We start from the raw sequence: 20,423 nt of genomic DNA on the forward strand, positions 1-20,423 counted from the left end.
TCAAGCTTCGTTTACCATCAGAAAAATGTACATGAAACTTCAGTGGATATCACTATATTCCTACAAGAATACCTAAAATGAAATTACAGATAAGCAAAATCAGGTATTGGTGGTACAAATGGAACTCTTACACACTGGGGACACAAGTATAAATCAGTAAAACCACTTTGAAAAATGTATGGTCAAGTTATGGGTTGAACTTTGTAAGCCCAAAATCCATATGTTGAAGTCTTAGCACCCAGTCCCCCAAAATGTGAACTGATTTCGAAACAGAGTCACTGCCTATGTAATCTGGTCATTAAGGTGGGCCTAAATCCAATTATGACTGATGTCTTTATAAGATGGGAAATTTTTGACACAAATAGAAGGAAGATGACGTGAAAAGACATTGGAAGAAGATATCCAACAAAAAGCCAAGAAGAGAGACCTGGAACAGATCCTCCTCTCACAGTTCTGAGAAGCAAACAACTCTGCCAATATCTTCATTTTGGAATTCTAGACTCAAGAACTGTGAAAATAGTAAGTTTCAGTTGTTTAACCATCCCCCACCCTTCAATCAATACTTCATGTTGATAGTACTGACAGATTAACACAGCTGGCATCTACTTAGTACAATATATGCATATTTATAACCCAATGATTCCTCTTCCTGATATATGCACAATAAAAATGTGTATATATTTTTACCAAAAGAATAAGAATGTTCACAGCACTGTTATCTTTAAAAGCCTCAAACTAGAAACAACCCAAGTGCTCATCAATAGTACAATGAATAAATAAATTATGGTACATTTACCCAATGGAATTTTATATAGCAATGGGAATGAACCAATTACAACTACATGCAACAGTGCTGAAGGATCTTGCAGTGACGGTGAGTGAGAAAAGTCAGACACAAAAGAGTACAAATGGATGATTCAGTCCAGTTCAGTTCAGTTGCTCAGTCAGGTCCGACTTTTTGCAACCCCACTGACTGCAGCACTCCAGGCCTCCCTGTCCATAGCCAACTCCCGGAGTTTACCCAAACTTATGTCCATTGGATGATTACAATAACACAGTTGAACATGTAAAAGTAATGGGTGGCATAATAAGTCAGGATGGTGATTACATTTGGAAAGGAGGGAGCCAATAGGGATTGGGAGAAGGCAAAAAGAAGGTTTCTGGGATGCGGGTAATGTTCTACTTTGTGATTTTTGTGAATGGCTATCTTCAAGTTGTATGTTTATGATATGCACATGCTTTTCCATATACTTTATTCATCACTTAAAAAGTTCTTTAAAAACTGAATATGTGAGCAAATAGATTAGAACAGTTCAATCACATATATGAGAGATTTTTAAAAACAACCATAATGTAACACAGATAATGAGACATTAATGGAAGCATAGGATAAAGAGACGGAGAAGGCAATGGCAAGCCACTCCAGTACTATTGCCTAGAAAATCCCATGGATGGAGGAGCCTGGTAGGCTGTAGTCCATGGGGTCGCTAAGGGTTGGACACGACTGAGCGACTTCACTTTCACACATTGGAGAAGGAAATGGCAACCCACTCCAGTGTTCTTGCCTGGAGAATCCCAGGGACGGGGGAGCCTGGTGGGCTTACATCTATGGGGTCACACAGAGTCGGACACGACTGAAGTGACTTAGCAGCAGCAGCAGCAGGATAAAGAGAAAAGGTCAAGGATAAGTCTAACTGGAGTAGCACAAGAAGATACTGAAGAGAATGAGTGAGAATCGATATTTGAAGACTGAAAATTTCCCAGAATCAACATGACACAAATCCCACATTAAAAATGTATAATACCAACTAGGATAAATAAAAAGCAAATCATATAGAATAAATTATAGTGCACCGGCAATACCCCAAAGACAAAGAGAAAACTTAAAATCAGATACAGAGAAAAGATAGATGATTTATAAAGGCATGAAAAATAGATCAATTTCTGTTTTTTTGAAAATTCTCATGTGAAAGCCAAAAAGAGTAATATGATGAACACACTATCAGTTCAGTTCAGTTCAGTCACTCTGTTGTGTCCGACTCTTTGCGACCCCATGAATCACAGCACGCCAGGCCTCCGTGTCCATCACCAACTCCCGGAGTTCACTCAAATTCATGTCCATCGAGTCAGTGATACCATCCAGCCATCTCATTCTCTGTCGTCCCCGTCTCCTCCCGCCCCCAATCCCTCCCAGCATCAGAGTCTTTTCCAGTCAGTCAACTCATCGCATGAGGTGGACAAAGTACTGGAGTTTCAGCTTTAGCATCAGTCCTTCCAATGAACACCCAGGATAATACCACTTAAATGTTTACAGTGTTAATATTTTGGCTGACCCCTCAAAGTTTTTCTAAACAAATATACGCCTTTCCCTTTTGGGAAAATGTACAAAATAGGCTTTAGATAGCAGGATTCTTTATCCCCAAATTCTTTATCATGCATTTCCCAGGAACAAAAACATTATTCTGTTCAACTATAACACCATCACTGTATCTATAATTTAATAACATCACTCTAATAGAATCCAGTTGAAGTTTTCCCAGTTAACCCAAAAATGTCCTCTAAAGCTCTTGTTTCTACTTATTCAGGATCTATTATTTCATGATCCAGTAAAAAAATAAAATAAAATCAATGGGAAGACTAAGTATACACAAAAAATTTTTTTCATTGTTGTTCAGTTGCTCAGTCACATCTGACTCTTTGCTACTGAACAACAAAGAAAAAATTATACACACACACACACACACATACACACTTGACAGATTTATCATTTTACCATGTCTTGAAAAAAGTACTTACCTGCCATCTCTTCTCAGGGCAAAAGTGATGCCATCTTTCTGGAAAGGAAGCAGCTTTGCTCTTAGTTTGTCAGGCAAAAAATCCAGCTGTTTATAAGATTCACTTGTCGCACAAGAAATTTGAGGTGTAAGAGACTTTTTTATGTTATGACCTCTGGACATGATGATCCTAAAAACAAAACAAAAATCACAAGAGGTAGGGGTGAAGGAAATAGATATTACGAAGTGTATTAGAAAATTAAAGATAAATAATAACATTAAAGTACGTATTAGTAGTCTTGATGTATCAGATATAAACTGGTTAAATCATGTTCTCAGAATAAGTAATTAAGAAAATTCAAAGCACTGAATCCAAAAGCAATCACTTGTTGCACTGTCTAGGGACCAGCATTTTCTATTTCATTTGTACTTCTATTAATAGTTGAGCCATAATGTAGCAATAACCCCTCTTTTAAGCAATAAATGTATTACTGAAAAGTTATAAATCAACTAGATTTATAAATGAAATATATTATTTTTAAAATAAGGAATGAATTTGTTACAGAAAGATGAAATTCCTTTTATAGTTGATCCTTTTATAGATACTCATCTTCACATTATATCAGATTTTCTAAGAATGAAGTCAAATTAAATTTTATCATTTATTTATTTATTTGGGCCTACCATGTGGCTTGTGGCATCTTAGTTCCCTGATGGGATGGAACTTGGGCTCTCAGCAGTCAAAGTAGAGAGCCCTAACCACTGGAACCCCCAGGGAATTTCCTAAATTGCATGTTAAAAATGGTAAGATACAAAGACACTAACTCCAAATTTATAATTATTAAATTAGTTCAATATTTATTAAATGAGATTGATTTTTAAATATTAAAATGAATTCTTCAGCAAAAGAGACACAGATGTATAGAACAGTCTTTGGGACTCTGTGGGAGAGGGTGAGGGTGGGATGATTTGGGAGAATGGCACTGAAACATGTATGTTGTCATATGTGAAATGAATCACCAGTTCAGGGTCGATGCATGTTACAGGATGCTCGGGGCTGGCATGCGGGGATGACCCAGAGGAGGATAAAGGGAGGAGGGAGGTGGGAGGGAGGTTCAGGAGGGAGAACTCATGTACACCCGGGGCGAATTCATGTCAATGTATGGCAAAACCAACCAATGTAATATTGTAAAATAATTTGCCTCCAATAAAAAATAAATAAATTTAAAAAATTTAAAAAAAAAATGAATTCTTTAACCACTTGAATCCACAGTATAAACACAGCCTGATTAGCACCTTTCTCACCAGTGGGTTTCCACAGATATAGTTTTAATTTTTATTTGAAGGTAATATATCTTCAAATTCTTAGAACTCTGTAAGAAAAAATCCTATTAAATCACTGAAAGAAAGCTTCTTTAATATGACACTTTGTATTTAGATTGCAACTTTCATCTATTTATAACCTCATTACATTTTAAAAACAAATTTGCTTTAATTATCAATTACTTGCAGACTTATAAACTTTAGCCTCTCACTCCCCTAAAAAAGTAATTAATGTCTGTGTATAATGTTTAAGAATATCAAGAATCTGACAAATATATATTATTAACAAATAGGTACAACATGCCACAATCTAGAGAAGCAAGGATCACACCCCCACAAAATAAATAAACAAGGAGATTAATTACAGTATATAGTACAAGTATTATGAAGGACCTTAAGAGGGTAATAGCTACTTTAGGCAAGCTGACCGGGAAAGTACACTCTTAGGTGATGCTTGCTCTACAGTCTGAAGGATGTGAAAGAACCAGTCAGGTTCCAAGTTGATAGAAGAGCACTCCAGACGAACAGAATAAGTGAAATGATCCTAATCTGAGAAAGGGTTTAGTGATTTCTAGGAACAGAAAGCAGGCCAATGAGGTTAAACCAAGGGACAGAACGACATGAGATGAAGCTGTTGAGATAAGCAAATGGCAAATACACAGAAGGCTGTCATAAAGACTTTGGATTCCACTTTAAGAATGAAGGTAAGTAAATGGAAATGTGTTGTCAAATACACTATTAGGCAGATATAGCTATTTAAATGTAATTAAAATAAAAAATTCCTCAGCTCCATCCACCATGTTTCAATTCTCAAAGCCACATATGGTTAGTGGCTATCATACTGAATGGTTCACATACACAGAACACTTATTCTTCACTGAAAGTTGTACTGGATAGCAATCACTGGAAAGTTTTAAGCAGGGCAGGAACACAATCTGACTTATAGTTCAAAAACTTATAGTTTCAAGGATAAGGATAAAGCTGTCAATAGAAAGGCAGGGAGAAATGTTCTTATAGGACTTGGCCAATCCACAAAGCCCAGACTGCCTCAATGGTGACTGAATTTAGAGGTGATTTATAACTCAGACCTGTTCTCAGAAGCAACACTGAGTCAGTATCCCCAGTACCTTTTCAGCAATAATAACAAAACTCTGAATAAAGAAAAGAAAAAATGGCTCAAAACGGGGGAAAGCATGAAACTCTTTACCATGCTGCAAAGCACATGGCAAAAATCATCTATAGTAACAATGGAACTATAGAGATTTACAAAATCTCTCAGAGGTAAAGCTAATAGGACTTGCTGATAGAGTACATGGGGAGAATGAGGGAAATGTGAAATCAAGATGTACGTTTAGTGTGATGGAGTTGTACAATTTACTGAGAGGCTGCACAAGTTACTTAAAGGCTAACGAACAAATGGATTGGGAAGAAAAAAAAATCAACAGATCTTTTAGGAATATATAGTTAGAGATGATCACAAGATATGAAGTGGATATGTCAAACAAACTTGAAAATACATCAATCTGGAACTCTAGGGAGAGAACAAGGGTGGATGTGTACTGGGAGTCAACTTGGGATAGTAAACCTATATCATTTTTTGCAGCCACCCAATATCTGGAACCCCTGCTATATTTAGATATTTCCTTACATTACATATATGAGTGAGAGTCAGGTATCACCTTCCAAAAATAAAGCTGGAAATAACAGATTCTTGCTCTCCCAGCTTTCCTTACACCTATAGATTTTGCTAATCAGATATATCCATTTCAGTCTTTAACCTAGAAAGTAAAAATTGAAAAATATTGGGATTAAGTGAAATTTACTCTGGTAAGGGTAGTAGCAGAAAGAGTCATGTCCACTTTCCAGAAGGAATAGGGGCTTAGAAACCTTTCAGGGTAAGTGGCATAAGGGATACCATGTTTTAGTGATGGACAATGGCAAGAAGCTAAGAAAAATATACAAAAATCATCTTACTACCTATTATCTTTGCTTTTTAATATTGTAAAAAAATTTAACAAATACTCCAAGAAAAAAATATCCACTATGTTGAGGTCACATTGCAACTTTTATGAGGACTGAATCAGGCACCGGAATTAGTAAAAATAAACAATGAAACTAAAATAATCTTAACAAAAAACTGTTCTAATAGAGTAAGAGAAAAAATAATTACTTAATACGAAGATGGAAAAACTCTGAAACAGTATAGAAAAGTTTAGAAAAAATTAAACTAAAATTGTGAGCTGGCTCACTGCACTGATAATTCAAATAGGTACCTGAATGCATAAAGAACTTAGAAATACAGTGGTACAATCTAATTAATAGAAAAGGAATGTTTTACTTAATACTCAAAAGAAAAACACTTTTAGAAAGCCCTTTCCCATTTATACTATCTTTCTAAAAGAATTACTTACACTTCTTGGTTGTAAAACTTACTATGAAGCCACATAACGAAGTCAGTATAGTACTAGCATAATGATAGACAGATCAATGGATTAGAATTCAGAGTTCATAATTAAACACTTAGAGTCAGCTGATTTTTGACAAGGGTATCAAAATAATTCAAGAAAAAATGAATAATCTTTTCAAGAAATAGTGCTGGGACAACTAGATGTTCATATTCACATGTAAGAGTGAAACCAAACCCCTAACTCACACCATACACAAAATAAGTAAAAACGATCAAGGGCTAAAACTAAAAAACTGTTAAAAGAAAGCATAAGAATAAATCTTGGTAACCGTGAGTTATGCAATGGTTTCTTAGATACAATGCCCAAAGTAAAAGCAAAAAAGAATAGATAAAATGGATTTCACCAAAATTTAAAATTTTGTTGTTTCAAATAATACCATCCAGAAAGTGAGGACAATCCACAAAAAGGGAGAAACGATCTGCAAACTATATCTAACAAGGGACTTAAATCTAGAATATTCAAAGAATAATTATAACTCAGTGAAAAAAAAAGACAACCCAATTTTTAAATGGGCAAAAGATCTGAATAGACATTTCCCTAAAGAAGATATATAAATGGCCAATAAGCACAAAGAACAACGTTCAACATCATGAATATTAAGAAAATGGCAAATGAGAACCACAGCAAAACATCACTATATACTTATTAGGATGGCTAATGTAAAAAAGATGACAAGAAGTTTGGGAAAGCGTGGAGAAAATTAGAACCCTCAAACACTGATTGTGGAAATGTATACAAGTGTAATCATTGTGAAAATCAATATAGCAGTTCATCAAATGTTAAACATAATTACTATAAAACCTGCAAATTCTACCTCTAGGTATACACCCAAGATAAATGAAAATATACATTCTGCACAAAAACTCACATACAAGCTTTCATAGCAGCATTATTCATGATAGTTAAAAAATAAAAACAACCTAAATGTTTATCAACTGATGAACTGATAAAGAAAATATAGTATATCCATGTGATGGAATATTATTTGGCAGTAAAAAATGAATAAAATATTAATACGTGCTACAACATGGGATGAATCTTAAAAACATGCCAAGTGACAAAAGCCAGTCACAAATAACCACATATTGTGTGATTCCATTTTTAGGAAAAATCTAGAAGAAGCAAATCCATAGAAACAGAAAGTAAATGAGTGTGCCTAGGGCAGGAGTCAGGGGAGTCGGGGAGGGTAGGAATACAGGGCCGGAGAATAAAGAGCAACATCAAATGATTACTGGGTTTCTTTTTAGAGTGAAGAAAATGTTCAAAAATTAGATCATGACAATGATTCTAAAACTCTGAATATATCAAAACCCACAGAATTTGTAAAATTCTAGTCCCATCACTTCATGGCAAATAGACGGGGAAACACTGGAAACAGTGACAGACTTTATTTGCTTGGGCTCCAAAATCACAGCAGATGGTGACTGCAGCCACGAAATTAAAAGATGCTTGCTCCTTGGAAGAAAAGCCATGACAAACCAGGACATCATATTAAAAAGCAGAAACATTACCTTGCCAGTATTCTTGGGCTTCCCTTGCGGCTCAGCTGGTAAAGAATCCACCTGCAATGTGGGAGACCTGGGCTTGATCCCTGGGTTGGGAAGATCCCCTGGAGAAGAGAAAGGCTACCCACTCCAGTATTCTGGCCTGGAGAATTCCATGGACTGTATAGTCCATGGGGTCACAAAGAGTCAGATTCGACTGAGTGACTTTCACACTCATATTCACTAATGAGTAAACTAAAACATGGTGGATAAGAAAGCCAGGATTCAAATATAAGTTTCAGTTCAGTTCAATCGCTCAGTTGTGTCCAACTCTTTGCAACCCCATGGACAGAAGCACACCAGGCTTCCCTGTCTATCATTAACTCCTGGAGCTTGTATGTATCCTTTTATTTTTTCTATTGGAGGCTAATTACTTTACAATATTAGAGGCTTTGTAGCTTGTTCAAACTCATGTCCATCAAGTCGGTGATGCCATCCAGCTATCTCATCCTCTGTTGTTCGCTTCTCCTACCTTCAATCTTTCCCAGCATCAGGGTCTTTTCCAATGGGTCGGTTCTTCACACCAGGTAGCCAAAGTATTGGAGTTTCAGCTTCAACATCAGTCCTTCCAATGAATATTCAGGATTGGTTTCCTTTAGGATGGACTGGTTGGAACTCCTTGCAGTCCAAGGGACTCTCAAGAGTCTTCGCCAACACCACAGTTCAAAAGCATCAATTCTTTGGCACTCAGCTTCTTTATGGTCCAACTCTCACTTCCATACAGAACTACTGGAAAAACCATAGCTTTTACTAGACAGACCTTTGTCGGCAAAGTAGTATCTCTGCTTTTCAATATGATGTCCTGGTTTGTCATGGCTTTTCTTCCAAGGAGCAAGCATCTTTTAATTTCGTGGCTGTCACTGTTTCCAAAGTTTCCCCATCTATTTGCTATGAAGTGATGGGACTAGATGTTTGTATGGCTACAAAGCCTATAATATTGTAAAGTAATTAGCCTCCAATAAAAAAAATTAAATAAAAAAAAGAAACAAAGCCTCATCCAAAGATTTAAAACACAAAGAAAATCAATCAAATAAGCAATTCCTGTCTTGATGTATGCCTCTATGGAGTATACATACAGTCACTTAGAAAAATACTGATAATCTGATAACTTCTTCAATAATTACACATGCAACTATCATATGATTCAGCAACTGTACTCCTGGGCATTTACCCTAGAGGAAAAATGTCAAAACCTACATCTATACAAAACTTACGACTACACCTAAATGTGAATGTTTACAGTAGCTTTATTCGTTATAGTCAAAACCTCAAACCAACCTAACTGGAATGGACCATTCTATGAACTAAATGGTTAAACAAACTGGTACACACATATCAGGGAATACTAGTCAGCAAAAAAAAAAAAAGGCACAACTGACACACACAACAATATGGATGAATCTCCAGAGAATTGTGCTGCTGAAAAAGTCTGTCTCAAAAGGTGACATTTGTTTGACTCTATTTATGTAACATTCTTCAAATGACAAAACTGTATAAATGGAGAAGAGATTAGTAGTTGCCAAGGGTTAACCTGGAGAATCCCAAGGACGGGGGAGCCTGGGGCTCCCGTCTATGGGATGGCACAGAGTCAGACATGACTGAAGTGACTTAGCAGCAGCAGCAGCAGCAAGATGGGGAAAAGAAAGAAAAGACTATGACTCTAGAAAGGCAACATGAGGGACCCCTATGAGATGGAAATGTTCTCCATCGTGATGGCATCAATATCCTGGTGGTGATACTGAGTTACAGTTTTTACAAGACATTACCATCGCAGGAAACTGGGTAAAGGGTACATAGGATTGTACCTGCATTACTGCTTTGCATTATTTCTCACAACAGCTATGAACTTACAGACTTCAAAATTAAAACTTTAGTTTTAAAAGTTGGAAAAGCAAACACACTGGCTTAACATGTAACAATGAATCTGAAAGTTTGGGATAATGAGGACCAAAAAGATAAAAACAGGATCATGTAGCTAGTGGTTGAGGTAATACATCTGGTTCTTTACTCTCTTTCCAACACAAGAATGCTCCATCTCTGCCTCAGGGCTAAATCCCAGGGAAAATATCTATTTTAAATAGAATATTTGCTCTGTAAAGAATTACAGTTAAAAAATATTCACTTAATGAATTTCATTTCTTTCATATATTCAGCAACAACAAAAAATACTTGCATGTTTATGTGGAGCAGACATTGCAGAAGGCTCTGGATATATAATAACGTAGAACACACGCAATTTTCAAGAAACACTACAGGGAATGTACCAGGCAGATGTTAGCGGAACATATAAGAGGGACAGTGTTCAGATCTGGGGTTTTAGAAGGCTTCTTAACAGATATACACATCAATGCTGAGATCTGAAGAATAAATAGACAATAACCAGATAAGTTTATACAAAGGACCTTCCTGGTTCAGTGGCTAAGACTCCATGCTTCCAATTCAGGGCACCCAGGTTTGATCCCTGGTCAGAGAATTAGATCTCGCATGCCACAACTAAGACCTGGCGCAGTCAAATAAGTAAATAAATAAAAATAAATATATATATATTTAAAAGTATAAAGGAAATGAATTGGAAGCAAAAGGAAGAGAGCATGAAGGAATTCTCAGTCTGCATCTCACTATCAGTAAATTATTCCCTCTTCATTAAATCACTTTTTTTTTTTCATTTAAATTCTGAAACACTATACCCTCATGGATTTTATCATGTGTCATTCCTTCTTGGTCTAAACTTTTCCCTTTTCGTCATCTCCCTGTCCTCTTAGAGAGTACCAGACCTCGGGTTTTAGCATCCTCTGCTCTATCCTTTAGAGATCTCATTAGTTTCATGGCTTTAAATACTACCTCTATGCCAATGACTCCCATATGCATATGTGAATATCAGACCTCTTCTTAACTTCAGATTTGTTTGCATATTTAACCAGACATATCTACCTAGCAGTCTAACAGACATCTCAAACTTACTGTGACCAAAATGAACTCTAGATCTTTCTCTCAAACCATATTCCATCAAGGGTCTTCCCCATATCTTGCCAGTTACTTACACCAATTCCTTGACTTCACGCTTTGCCTCACAGTGCACATCCAATCCACCACCATCTCCTGTTGGCTCTAGATTCAAAACATATCCAGAATCCCACCATTTCCTACCACCTCCACATATACTTGCCTGATCTGAGCCACCATCACGTTACCTCTAAGCCTGAATTCTTGCAACAGCCTGATTCTCCAGATGCCATTGTGCTCCTCTCAATTCAGCAGTCAGTGAAATACTTTTACAAAGTAAATCTGATCACATCACTTCTCAGAACTCTTTGGTGGCTCCTGATTTTACCTGGATAAAATCTCTGTTGATGGTTTATGAGCCCTTCTACTACACTCTGCACCCTTTCTCCTATTACCTCCCCACCTCACTTCTTCCTATCAAACTTATGTTCTTACACGTTCCTGCTTTGGACTCCGTACCAGCTGGTCCGTCTGCCTATACCACTCTCCTCATCCCCATTCCCCACTGCTTCCTCTTTGCATGGCTACTTCCCTTGTCTCCTTCTAGACTTTCCTAAAACGCCAATCTCTCAGTGAACACTTAACTTGATCACCTTATTTAAAACTACAATGTTTGTGCTTGCTTAGGCAGCACATACACTAAAATTAGAATAAAGAGAACATTAACACGGCTCCTGCACAAGGATGACACACAAATTCATAAAGTGTTACATTTTTTTGAGAGAGAACTTTAAAATAAATATGACAAAACATTAACAATATGTGATTCTGGGTCAAGAGCATATTTGTACCATTCTTGTGACTATATATCTTAAATTTTTCAGAATAAATTTTTTTAAAACAAAAAAATTGAACTCCCTTTTATCTCTTACTTGCTCTACTTTTTCTTTCTTGTAAAACACTATATAATTTACATACTTACTATGGGTTTTGTTTTTTTCTGTCTCTTTCCACTAGGCTATAAACTCTCCAAAAGGGCATTGATTTTTGTCTGTTTTGTTTCTGGTGTATTCCATGCACCTAGACCAGTGCCCGGTACTATGCACTCGATATTATTTGTTGTATTAAAACTTCAGGAGCTTCCCTGATGGCTCAGTGGTAAAGAATCCACCAGCCAATGCAGAGGACATGGGTTTGATCCCTGATCTGGGAAGATCCCACATATCTTACAGCCACTAAGCCTGTGTGCCACAACTACTGAGCCTGTGCTCTAGAGCTCAGAAGCCACAACCACTGAAGCCTGCTCTCCTTACAGCCCATGCTCTGCAACAAGAGAAGTCGCTGCAATGAGAAGCCGGCACGCCGCAACTAGAGAGTAGTCCCTCACTGTTTACCACAACTAGAAAAGGCTGAGCAGCAACAAAAACACTGCAGCACAGCCAAAAATGAATTAAAAAAAAAACTTCAAAGGACAGGGACCATGATTAAACAGTCTAGAGGTAGAACAATTCCTAGAGATGAGACAGGATAAGATGGGACCACTGGAGTGCATAGCTGAAGTAGTGTGAAAATAAAGTTCACAGGCAATATGGCAGTTGAGGAACTAAAAACCTAACATACCAGATTAGCTAAGGTGTGCATTCAAATGTAGAAGTCAGAATGTAGGTAGACAGAAAGTAAATCAAGTTCAAGTTATAGCAGGGAAAATGACACAGTTTGCAAAGTGATTAAGATTAGAGAGGGGGTGGTTTATTAAATATGGATTAAATATGGCTTCATGTTAGAATATCAAGGTATTAGAATACTGTAGAAAATTCTATGCTACATAGTATCAAGCAAATCGTCTGTTCAATTTAAAAACAAGGTCTTCCATGGTGGTCCAATGGCTAAGACTCTGAGCACCCAATGCAGGGGGCCCTGGTTCAATCCCTGGTTAGGGATTTAGATCCCATATGCCACAGCTAACAGTTTGCATGCCAAAACTAAAGATCCCACATGCTGCAATTAAGATCCAGCACTGCCAAATAAGTAAAATTAAGTTTAAACACAAATTCAGTTAATCTAGGTAACTATTTTTTATAAATTCATCCCAACAAAAATTGTTAGTGGAAATGGTCCTAATTACTACGGCAATTTGGTTACATGGACACAAGTAAATGTAAAAATATTTTAAATAAATCTTGGGTGACCTATGACAAGCAATTTGATTACTCATTCCTCCTCTCCTGCCATCCACAGATAATAGGAAGCAGGTAGTCAAAGACGAGGGAGGACTACAAGCTAATAACACCAGTGCTTTCCCAAGTACAGAAATAAGCATGTATTAACAGAAATAATTCCAGGTTCCTTATTGGAAATACAAATTGAGCTAAAATAAATTGCTACTTCCCACAAATGGTGAATATGAAGGTCTACTGGACAACTCTGCTCTAAAGTACATGGATCCAGAAAACACAAGTTACCAAAACAAACTTGGGTCCACACGCTGACATGGAATAAAGCCAATCTACTGACACCAGGTTGTGATGGAGGAAAGTGTACAGAGCATTAATTACAGGACACCAAGCAAGAACTCCAGGGCTCTTAGTGCTCAAAAAGCCTGAAATCCACAAAGGTTTCAGCAAACCATATTTAAAGGCAAGGAAAGGGAGGGGCATCCCAGGGCATGTGATCAGCTGTGCACAATTCTGATTGGCTGAGGGTGGTGTCACAGGGATTAACATTATCAATCCTTAGGTACCTGTAGGCTGTAGGGGCTGTGTACTCAAGGTCAACAATTAAGTAGTTAATTTCTTACAGTTGGTGGGGGTTTTAGCAGCTGTAAAGAATTGAACAGAAAAGAATCTGCCTGAAATGCAGATGTGGATTCGACCCCTGGGTCTGGAAGATCCCCTGGAGAAAGGAAATCCTAAGCAGTTTAGCATAGCTAAAAATTTAGATGCTTTGTGACAGGTGGTAAAGAAGTAAAAATAGGTCAGGTCAGGGAAGTTTCCTTATGCCGTATTAAAAAGAGTTTAGGCTTTATTCCGTAAGAAATTGAAAGCCTTTCCTTGAGTTTAACCAAGTCACTACTTTACAAAGATTACCTTGTCAAATTTGGAAGAATGGATGTGGGGACAAGGACAATCTTTTAGAGGGGTACTACAGATAGTCTGGGTAATACATTATATAATCTCTTACCTTCAGACTCCTACATCTAATTACCTACCTGACACCTTGGATATCTCAAAGTGCTGGGCTGCACCCCACAGGCCTATAAGGCCTGCACTTACCCAGTTTTAAGATCGAAGAAAGAGCCTGGAGTTAGCAACAGAGAAAGCAGTTTAATGGATGAGGGCACTTACACATCTGAAAGCAGGGTCCTGGAGAGGTACCCCACCATGTGCTGTTAACAGCAGGCAGGACAAGGCAGCAGCCTTTGCTCCCCGGGATTGGGGGGGAATTGATGTCTGTTGGGTGCATTAGTTACCTGGGAAACCAGTAGAGAAGCCCACCCTCAAGATCTCCTTGATAAAAGCAATCACTAGTTAGCCTGGAGGAAATATAAGCAGGAAGGTCAGTCAGGTGAGTAGGGTATAGGTGAAGTACTGACTGGTGGAGCAGGCAGGGGAGAGAGCACAACGGAACAGCCATCTTGACTGGCCTGACCATACACACAGATATTTCTAGCCTAAATGTCCAAAACCAAAGTCTTCTATTCTCTACCAAACTGTGTGCTCCCCGACCAACTCTCTCAGTAGCAGCGCAATCATAAAGTTACTCAAACCAGGAAACTGAGTTCATTCTTGATTTTTACTTCTTCTTTAACCACATTAAATAGATTAATTATTAACTATTCCCCAAACATACCGCAAATCCATTCATTTCTTTCCACTCCGACAGGCATCACCCAAGCCATCAGTGTTCCACAGGAATACGCAGTACTTCCCAATAGGGCTCTCCTACATTTACCTTAGTATCAGTTCACTTCCTTTATGCACTTCAGTTCAGTTCAGTTCAGTCGCTCAGTCGTGTCCTACTCTCCGTGACCCCATGAATCAAAGCACGCCAGGCCTCCCTGTCCATCACCAACTCCCGGAGTTCACTCAAACTCATGTCCACAGAGTCGGTGATGCCATCCAGCCATCTCATTCTCGGTCGTCCCCTTCTCCTCCCGCCCCCAACCTTTCCCAGCATCAGAGTCTTTTCCAGTGAGTCAACTCGTCGCATGAGGGGGCCAAAGTATTGCAGTTTCAGCTTTAGCATCAGTCCTTCCAATGAACACCCAGGATCGATCGCCCTCAGAATGGACTAGTTGGATCTCCTTGCGGTACAAGGGACTCTCAAGAGTCTTCTCCAACACCACAGTTCAAAAGCATCAATTCTTCGGTGATCAGCTTTCTTCACAGTCCAACTCTCACATCCATACATGACCACGGGAAAAACCATAGCCTTGACTAGACGGACCTTGGTTGGCAAAGTAATGTCTCTGCTTTTTAATATACTATCTAGGTTGGTCATAACTTTCCTTCCAAGGAGCAAGCGTCTTTTAATTTCATGGCTGCAATCAGCATCCGCAGTGATTTTGGAGCCCAAAAAAATAAAGTCTGACACTGTTTCCACTGTTTCCCCATCTATTTCCCATGAAGTGATGGGACCAGATGCCATGATCTTTGTTTTCTGAATGTTGAGCTTCAAGCCAACCTTTTCACTCTCCTCTTTCACTTTCATCAAGAGGCTTTAGAGTTCCTCTTCACTTTCTGCCATGAGGGTAATGTCATCAGCATATCTGAGATTACTGATATTTCTCCCAGCAATCTTGATTTCAGCTTGTGCTTCTTCCAGCCCAGCGTTCCTCATGGTGTACTCTGCATATAAGTTAAATAAGCAAGGTGACAATATACAGCCTTGACGTACTCCTTTTCCTATTTGGAACCAGTCGGTTGTCCCATGTCCAGTTCTGACTGTTGCTTCCTGACCTGCATACAGGTTTCTCAAGAGGCAGGTCAGGTGGTCTGGTATTCCCATCTCTTTCAGAATGTTCCACAGTTTATTGTGATCCGCACAGTCAAAGGCTTTGGCATAGTCAATGAAGCAGAAATAGATGTTCTTCTGGAACTCTCTTGCTTTCTCCATGATCCAGCGGATGTTGGCAATTTGATCTCTGGTGCCTCTGCCTTTTCTAAAACCTGCTTGAACATCAGAAGAACTGTACAAAAAAGATCTTCATGACCAAGATAGTCACGATAACGTGATCACTGACCTAGAGCCAGACATCTTGGAATGTGAAGTCAAGTGGGCCTTAGAAAGCATCACTACAAACAAAGCTAGTGGTGGTGATGGAATTTCAGTTGAGCTATTTCAAATCTTGAAAGATGATGCTGTGAAAGTGCTGCACTCAATATGCCAGCAAATTTGGAAAACTCAGCAGTGGCCACAGGACTGGAAAAGGTCAGTCTTCATTCCAATCCCAAAGAAAGGGAATGCCAACGAATGCTCAAACTACCGTACAATTGCACTCATCTCACACGCTAGTAAAGTGATGCTCAAAATTCTCCAAGCCAGGCTTCAGCAATATGTGAACCGTGAACTCCCAGATGTTCAAGCAGGTTTATGCACTTACTGTGACTGAAAATTATTTTCATCTGTTTCCTCTCATTAGAATGTCTTTATAAAGTCAAGGACCGCAGACTTTTCATCCTGTTTTACTTCAGTATGCTAGTATTGGGTTTCCCAGGTGGTGCTAGTAGTAAAGAACACACCTGCCAATGCAGAAGACATATGAGAAATGGGTTCAATCCCTGGGCCAGGAAGATCCCCTGGAGGAGGGCAAGGCAAACTATTATTTATCCTTGTATTGCCAATATTATTGCCAGGAGAATCCTATGGACAAATAAGCCTGGCAGGCTACAGTCCACAGCGTCGCCAAGAGTTGGACAAGACGGAAGGGACGTAGTAGGCACACACCCACTCTAGCATTGTGGTTCAGTCGCTAAGTTGTGTCTGACTATTTGCGACCCCATGGACAGCAACATGCCAGGCTTTGCTGTCCTTCATCATATCCTGGAGCTTGTTCAAATTCATGTCCATTTTAAAACTGCCATATCTAATATCTGCTATATCGATATGAGTCAGTGATGCCATATCAATATGTGTCAGTGATACCATCCCACCATCTTGTACTCTGTCGTCCCATTCTCCTCCTGCCTTCAATGTTTTCCCGCATCAGTGTTTTTTCTAATGAGTTGGCTCTTCAAATCCGGTGGCCAAAGTATTGGAGCTTCAGCATCAGTCCTTCCAATGAATATTCAGGATTGATTTCCTTTAGGAGTAACTGGTTTGATCTCCTTGCAGTTCAAGGGACTCTCAAGAGACTTCTCCAACACCACAGTTAAAAGGCATTGGTTCTTTGGCACTCAGACTTCTTTACGGTCCAACTCTCATATCCATACATGACTACTGGAAAAACCATAGCTTTGACTAGATGGACATTTGTTGGCAAGGTAATGTCTCTGTTTTTCAATATGTTGTCTTGGTTTGTTATAGCTTTTCTTCCAAGGAGCAAGTGTCTTTCAATTTCATGGCTGCAGTCACCATCTGCAGTGATTTTGGAGTCCAAGAAAATAAAGTGTCATTGTTTCCATTGTGTCCCATCTACTTTCCATGAAGTAATGGGACCGGATGCCATGATCTTGGTTTCCTGCATGTTGAATTTTAAGCCAGCTTTTTCACTCTCCCCTTTCACTTTCATCAAGAAGCTCTTTAGTTCCTCTTTGATTTCAGCTGTAAGGGTGATATCATCTGCATATCTGAGGTTACTGATAATTCTCCCTGCAATCTTGATTCCAGCTTGTGCTTCATCCCACATGATGTAATCAAATATATGTTAAATAAGCTGGTGACAATATACAGCATTGACGTACTCCTTTCCGAATTTGGAAGCAGTCCATTGTTCCATGTGTGGTTTCATGTCCGGTCCTGTTGCTTCTTCACCCACATAGAAGTTTCTCAGGAGGCAGCTAAGGTGGTCTGGTATTCCCATCTCTTTACAAATTTTACAGTTTGTTGTGATCCACACAGTCAGAGGCTTTAACGTAGTCAATAAAGCAGATGCTTTTCTGGAATTGTCTTGCTTGTTCTATGATCCAGTGGATGTTGGCAATTTGATCTCTGATTGCTTTGCCTTTTCTAAATCCAGCTAGAACACCTGGAAGTTCTTGGTTCATGTACTACTGAAGCTGGAGCCTAGCTTGGAGAATTTTGAGCATTACTTTGCTAGCATATGAAATGAGAGCAATTGTGCGGTAGTTTGAGCATCCTTTGGCATTGTCCTTCTTTGGGATTGGAATGAAAACTGAACTTTCCCAATCCTGTGCCCACTGCTGAGTTTTCCAAATTTGCCAGCATACTGAATGCAGCATATTAACATCATCATCTTCTAGGATTTGAAATAGCTCAGCTGAATTCCATTACCTCCACTAGCTTTGTTCACAGTGATACTTCCAAGGCCCTCATATTCAACAAGCGAGTCCAAAAAGCAGTAGTTGGGTGCCATCTCAAGAATGACAGAACGATCTCTGTTCGTTTCCAAGGAAAACCATTCAATATGACAGTAATCCAAGTCTATGCCCCAACCACTAATGCCAAAAAAGCTGAAGTTGAATGGTTCTATGAAGACCTAACAAGACCTTCTATCAGTTCAATTCAGTTCAGTTGCTCAGTTGTGTTCGACTCTTTGCGACCCCATGAATCACAGCACACCAGGCCTCCCTGTCCATCACCAGCTCCTAGAGTTTACCTAAACTCATGTCCATCGAGTCAGTGATGCCATCCAGCCATCTCATTCTCTGTCGTCCCCTTCTCCTCCCGCCCCCAATCCCTCCCAGGATCAGGGTCTTTTCCAATGAGTCAGCTCTTCGTATGAGGTGGCCAAAGTATTGGAGTTTCAGCTTCAACATCAGTCCTTCCAAAGAACACCCAGGACTGATCTCCTTTAGGATGGACTAGTTGGATCTCCTTGCAGTCCAAGGGACTCTCGAGAGTCTTCTCCAACACCACAGTTCAAAAGGTGCTCAGCTTCCTTCACAGTCCAACTCTCACATCCATACATGACCACTGGAAAAACCATAGCCTTGACTAGACGGACCTCTGTTGGCAAAGTAATGTCTCTGCTTTTTAATATGCTATCTAGGTTGGTTATAACTTTCCTTCCAAGGAGTAAGCGTCTTTTAATTTCATGGCTTCAATCACCATCTACAGTGATTTTGGAGCCCAAAAAAATAAAGTCTGACACTGTTTCCCCATCTGTTTCCCATAAAGTGATGGGACCAGATGCCATGATTTTAGTTTTCTGAATGTTGAGCTTTAAGCCAACTTTTTCACTCTCCTCTTTCACTTTCATCAAGAGGTTTTTTAGTTCCTCTTACTTTCTGCCATAAGGATGGTGTCATCTGCATATCTGAGGTTATTGATATTTCTCCCAGCAATCTTGATTCCAGCTTGTGCTTCTTCCAGTCCAGCGTTTCTCATGATGTACTCTGCTTATAAGATAAATAAGCAGGGTGACAATATACAGCCTTGACATACTCTTTTTCCTATTTGGAACCAGTCTGTTGTTCCATGTCCAGTTCTAACTGTTGCTTCCTGACCTGCATAGAGGCAGGTCAGGTGGTCTGGTATTCCTATCTCTTTCAGAATTTTCCACAGTTTATTGTGATCTTCTATAACTAACACCAAAAAAGATGTCCTTTTCATCAAAGCAGACGGGAATTCAAAAATAGGAAGTCAAGAGATACCTGGAGTAACAGGCAAGTTTGGCTTTGAGTACAAAATGAAGCAGGACAAAGGCTAACAGAGTTTTGCTAAGAGAATAAAATTTGGCAAACTTGTTTGGCCATAGCAAACACTCTCTTCTAACAACACAAGAGATGATTCTACACATGGATATCACTAGACGGCCAATAGAAAACCAGATTGATTATATTCTTTGAAGCCAAAGGTGGAGAAGCTCTACACAGTCAGCAAAAGCAAGACCAGGAGTTGACTGTGGCTCAGAACATGAACTCCTTATTGCAAAATTCAGACTTAAACTGGAAAAAACTAGGGAAAATCATTAACCAATCAGGCATGACCTAAATCAAATCCCTTAAGATTATACAGGGGAAGTGACAAATAGATTCAAGGCAACAGATCTGATAGAGTGCCTGAAGAACTATGAATGGAAGATCGTTAACAATGTATAGGAGGTGATGATCAAAACCATCTCCAAGAAAAAGAAAGGCAAAATGGTTGTCTGAGGAGGCCTACAAATAGCTGAGAAAAAAGAGAAGCTAAAGTCAAAGGTGAAAAGGAAAGCTATATCCATCTGAATGCAGAATTCCAAAGAAAAGCAA

At 38.9% G+C, this 20,423-nt stretch overlaps 1 protein-coding gene and 1 non-coding gene across 5 annotated transcripts in view; one reads left to right on the plus strand and one right to left on the minus strand.

Moving 5' to 3' along the window:
• The window catches only part of ZRANB3 (zinc finger RANBP2-type containing 3), a 302,617-nt gene that overhangs the window by 273,844 nt on the left and 8,350 nt on the right, over positions 1 to 20,423 (minus strand). For 3 of the 4 annotated variants that reach the window (XM_088829053.1, XM_055397579.2, XM_055397578.2), the window contains exon 2: positions 2,797 to 2,964. In XM_088829053.1, the coding sequence (XP_088685179.1) occupies positions 2,797 to 2,957 (161 nt within the window). In that variant the 5' untranslated portion in view covers positions 2,958 to 2,964. Of the gene's footprint in view, positions 1 to 2,796; positions 2,965 to 8,581; positions 9,349 to 20,423 lie in introns of those variants that run through there. The other variant, XM_088829050.1, reaches the window with a different exon arrangement.
• LOC129538701 (U6 spliceosomal RNA) lies at positions 11,728 to 11,831 on the plus strand. The gene has a single exon (XR_008682258.2). It is a non-coding gene; the product is annotated as a U6 spliceosomal RNA (small nuclear RNA).

The sequence above is a fragment of the Moschus berezovskii genome, chromosome 2, assembly GCF_049115385.1.
Source record: "Moschus berezovskii isolate FMDL1 chromosome 2, NW_MosBer_1.0, whole genome shotgun sequence".
Taxonomy (NCBI): Eukaryota; Metazoa; Chordata; class Mammalia; order Artiodactyla; family Moschidae; genus Moschus; species Moschus berezovskii.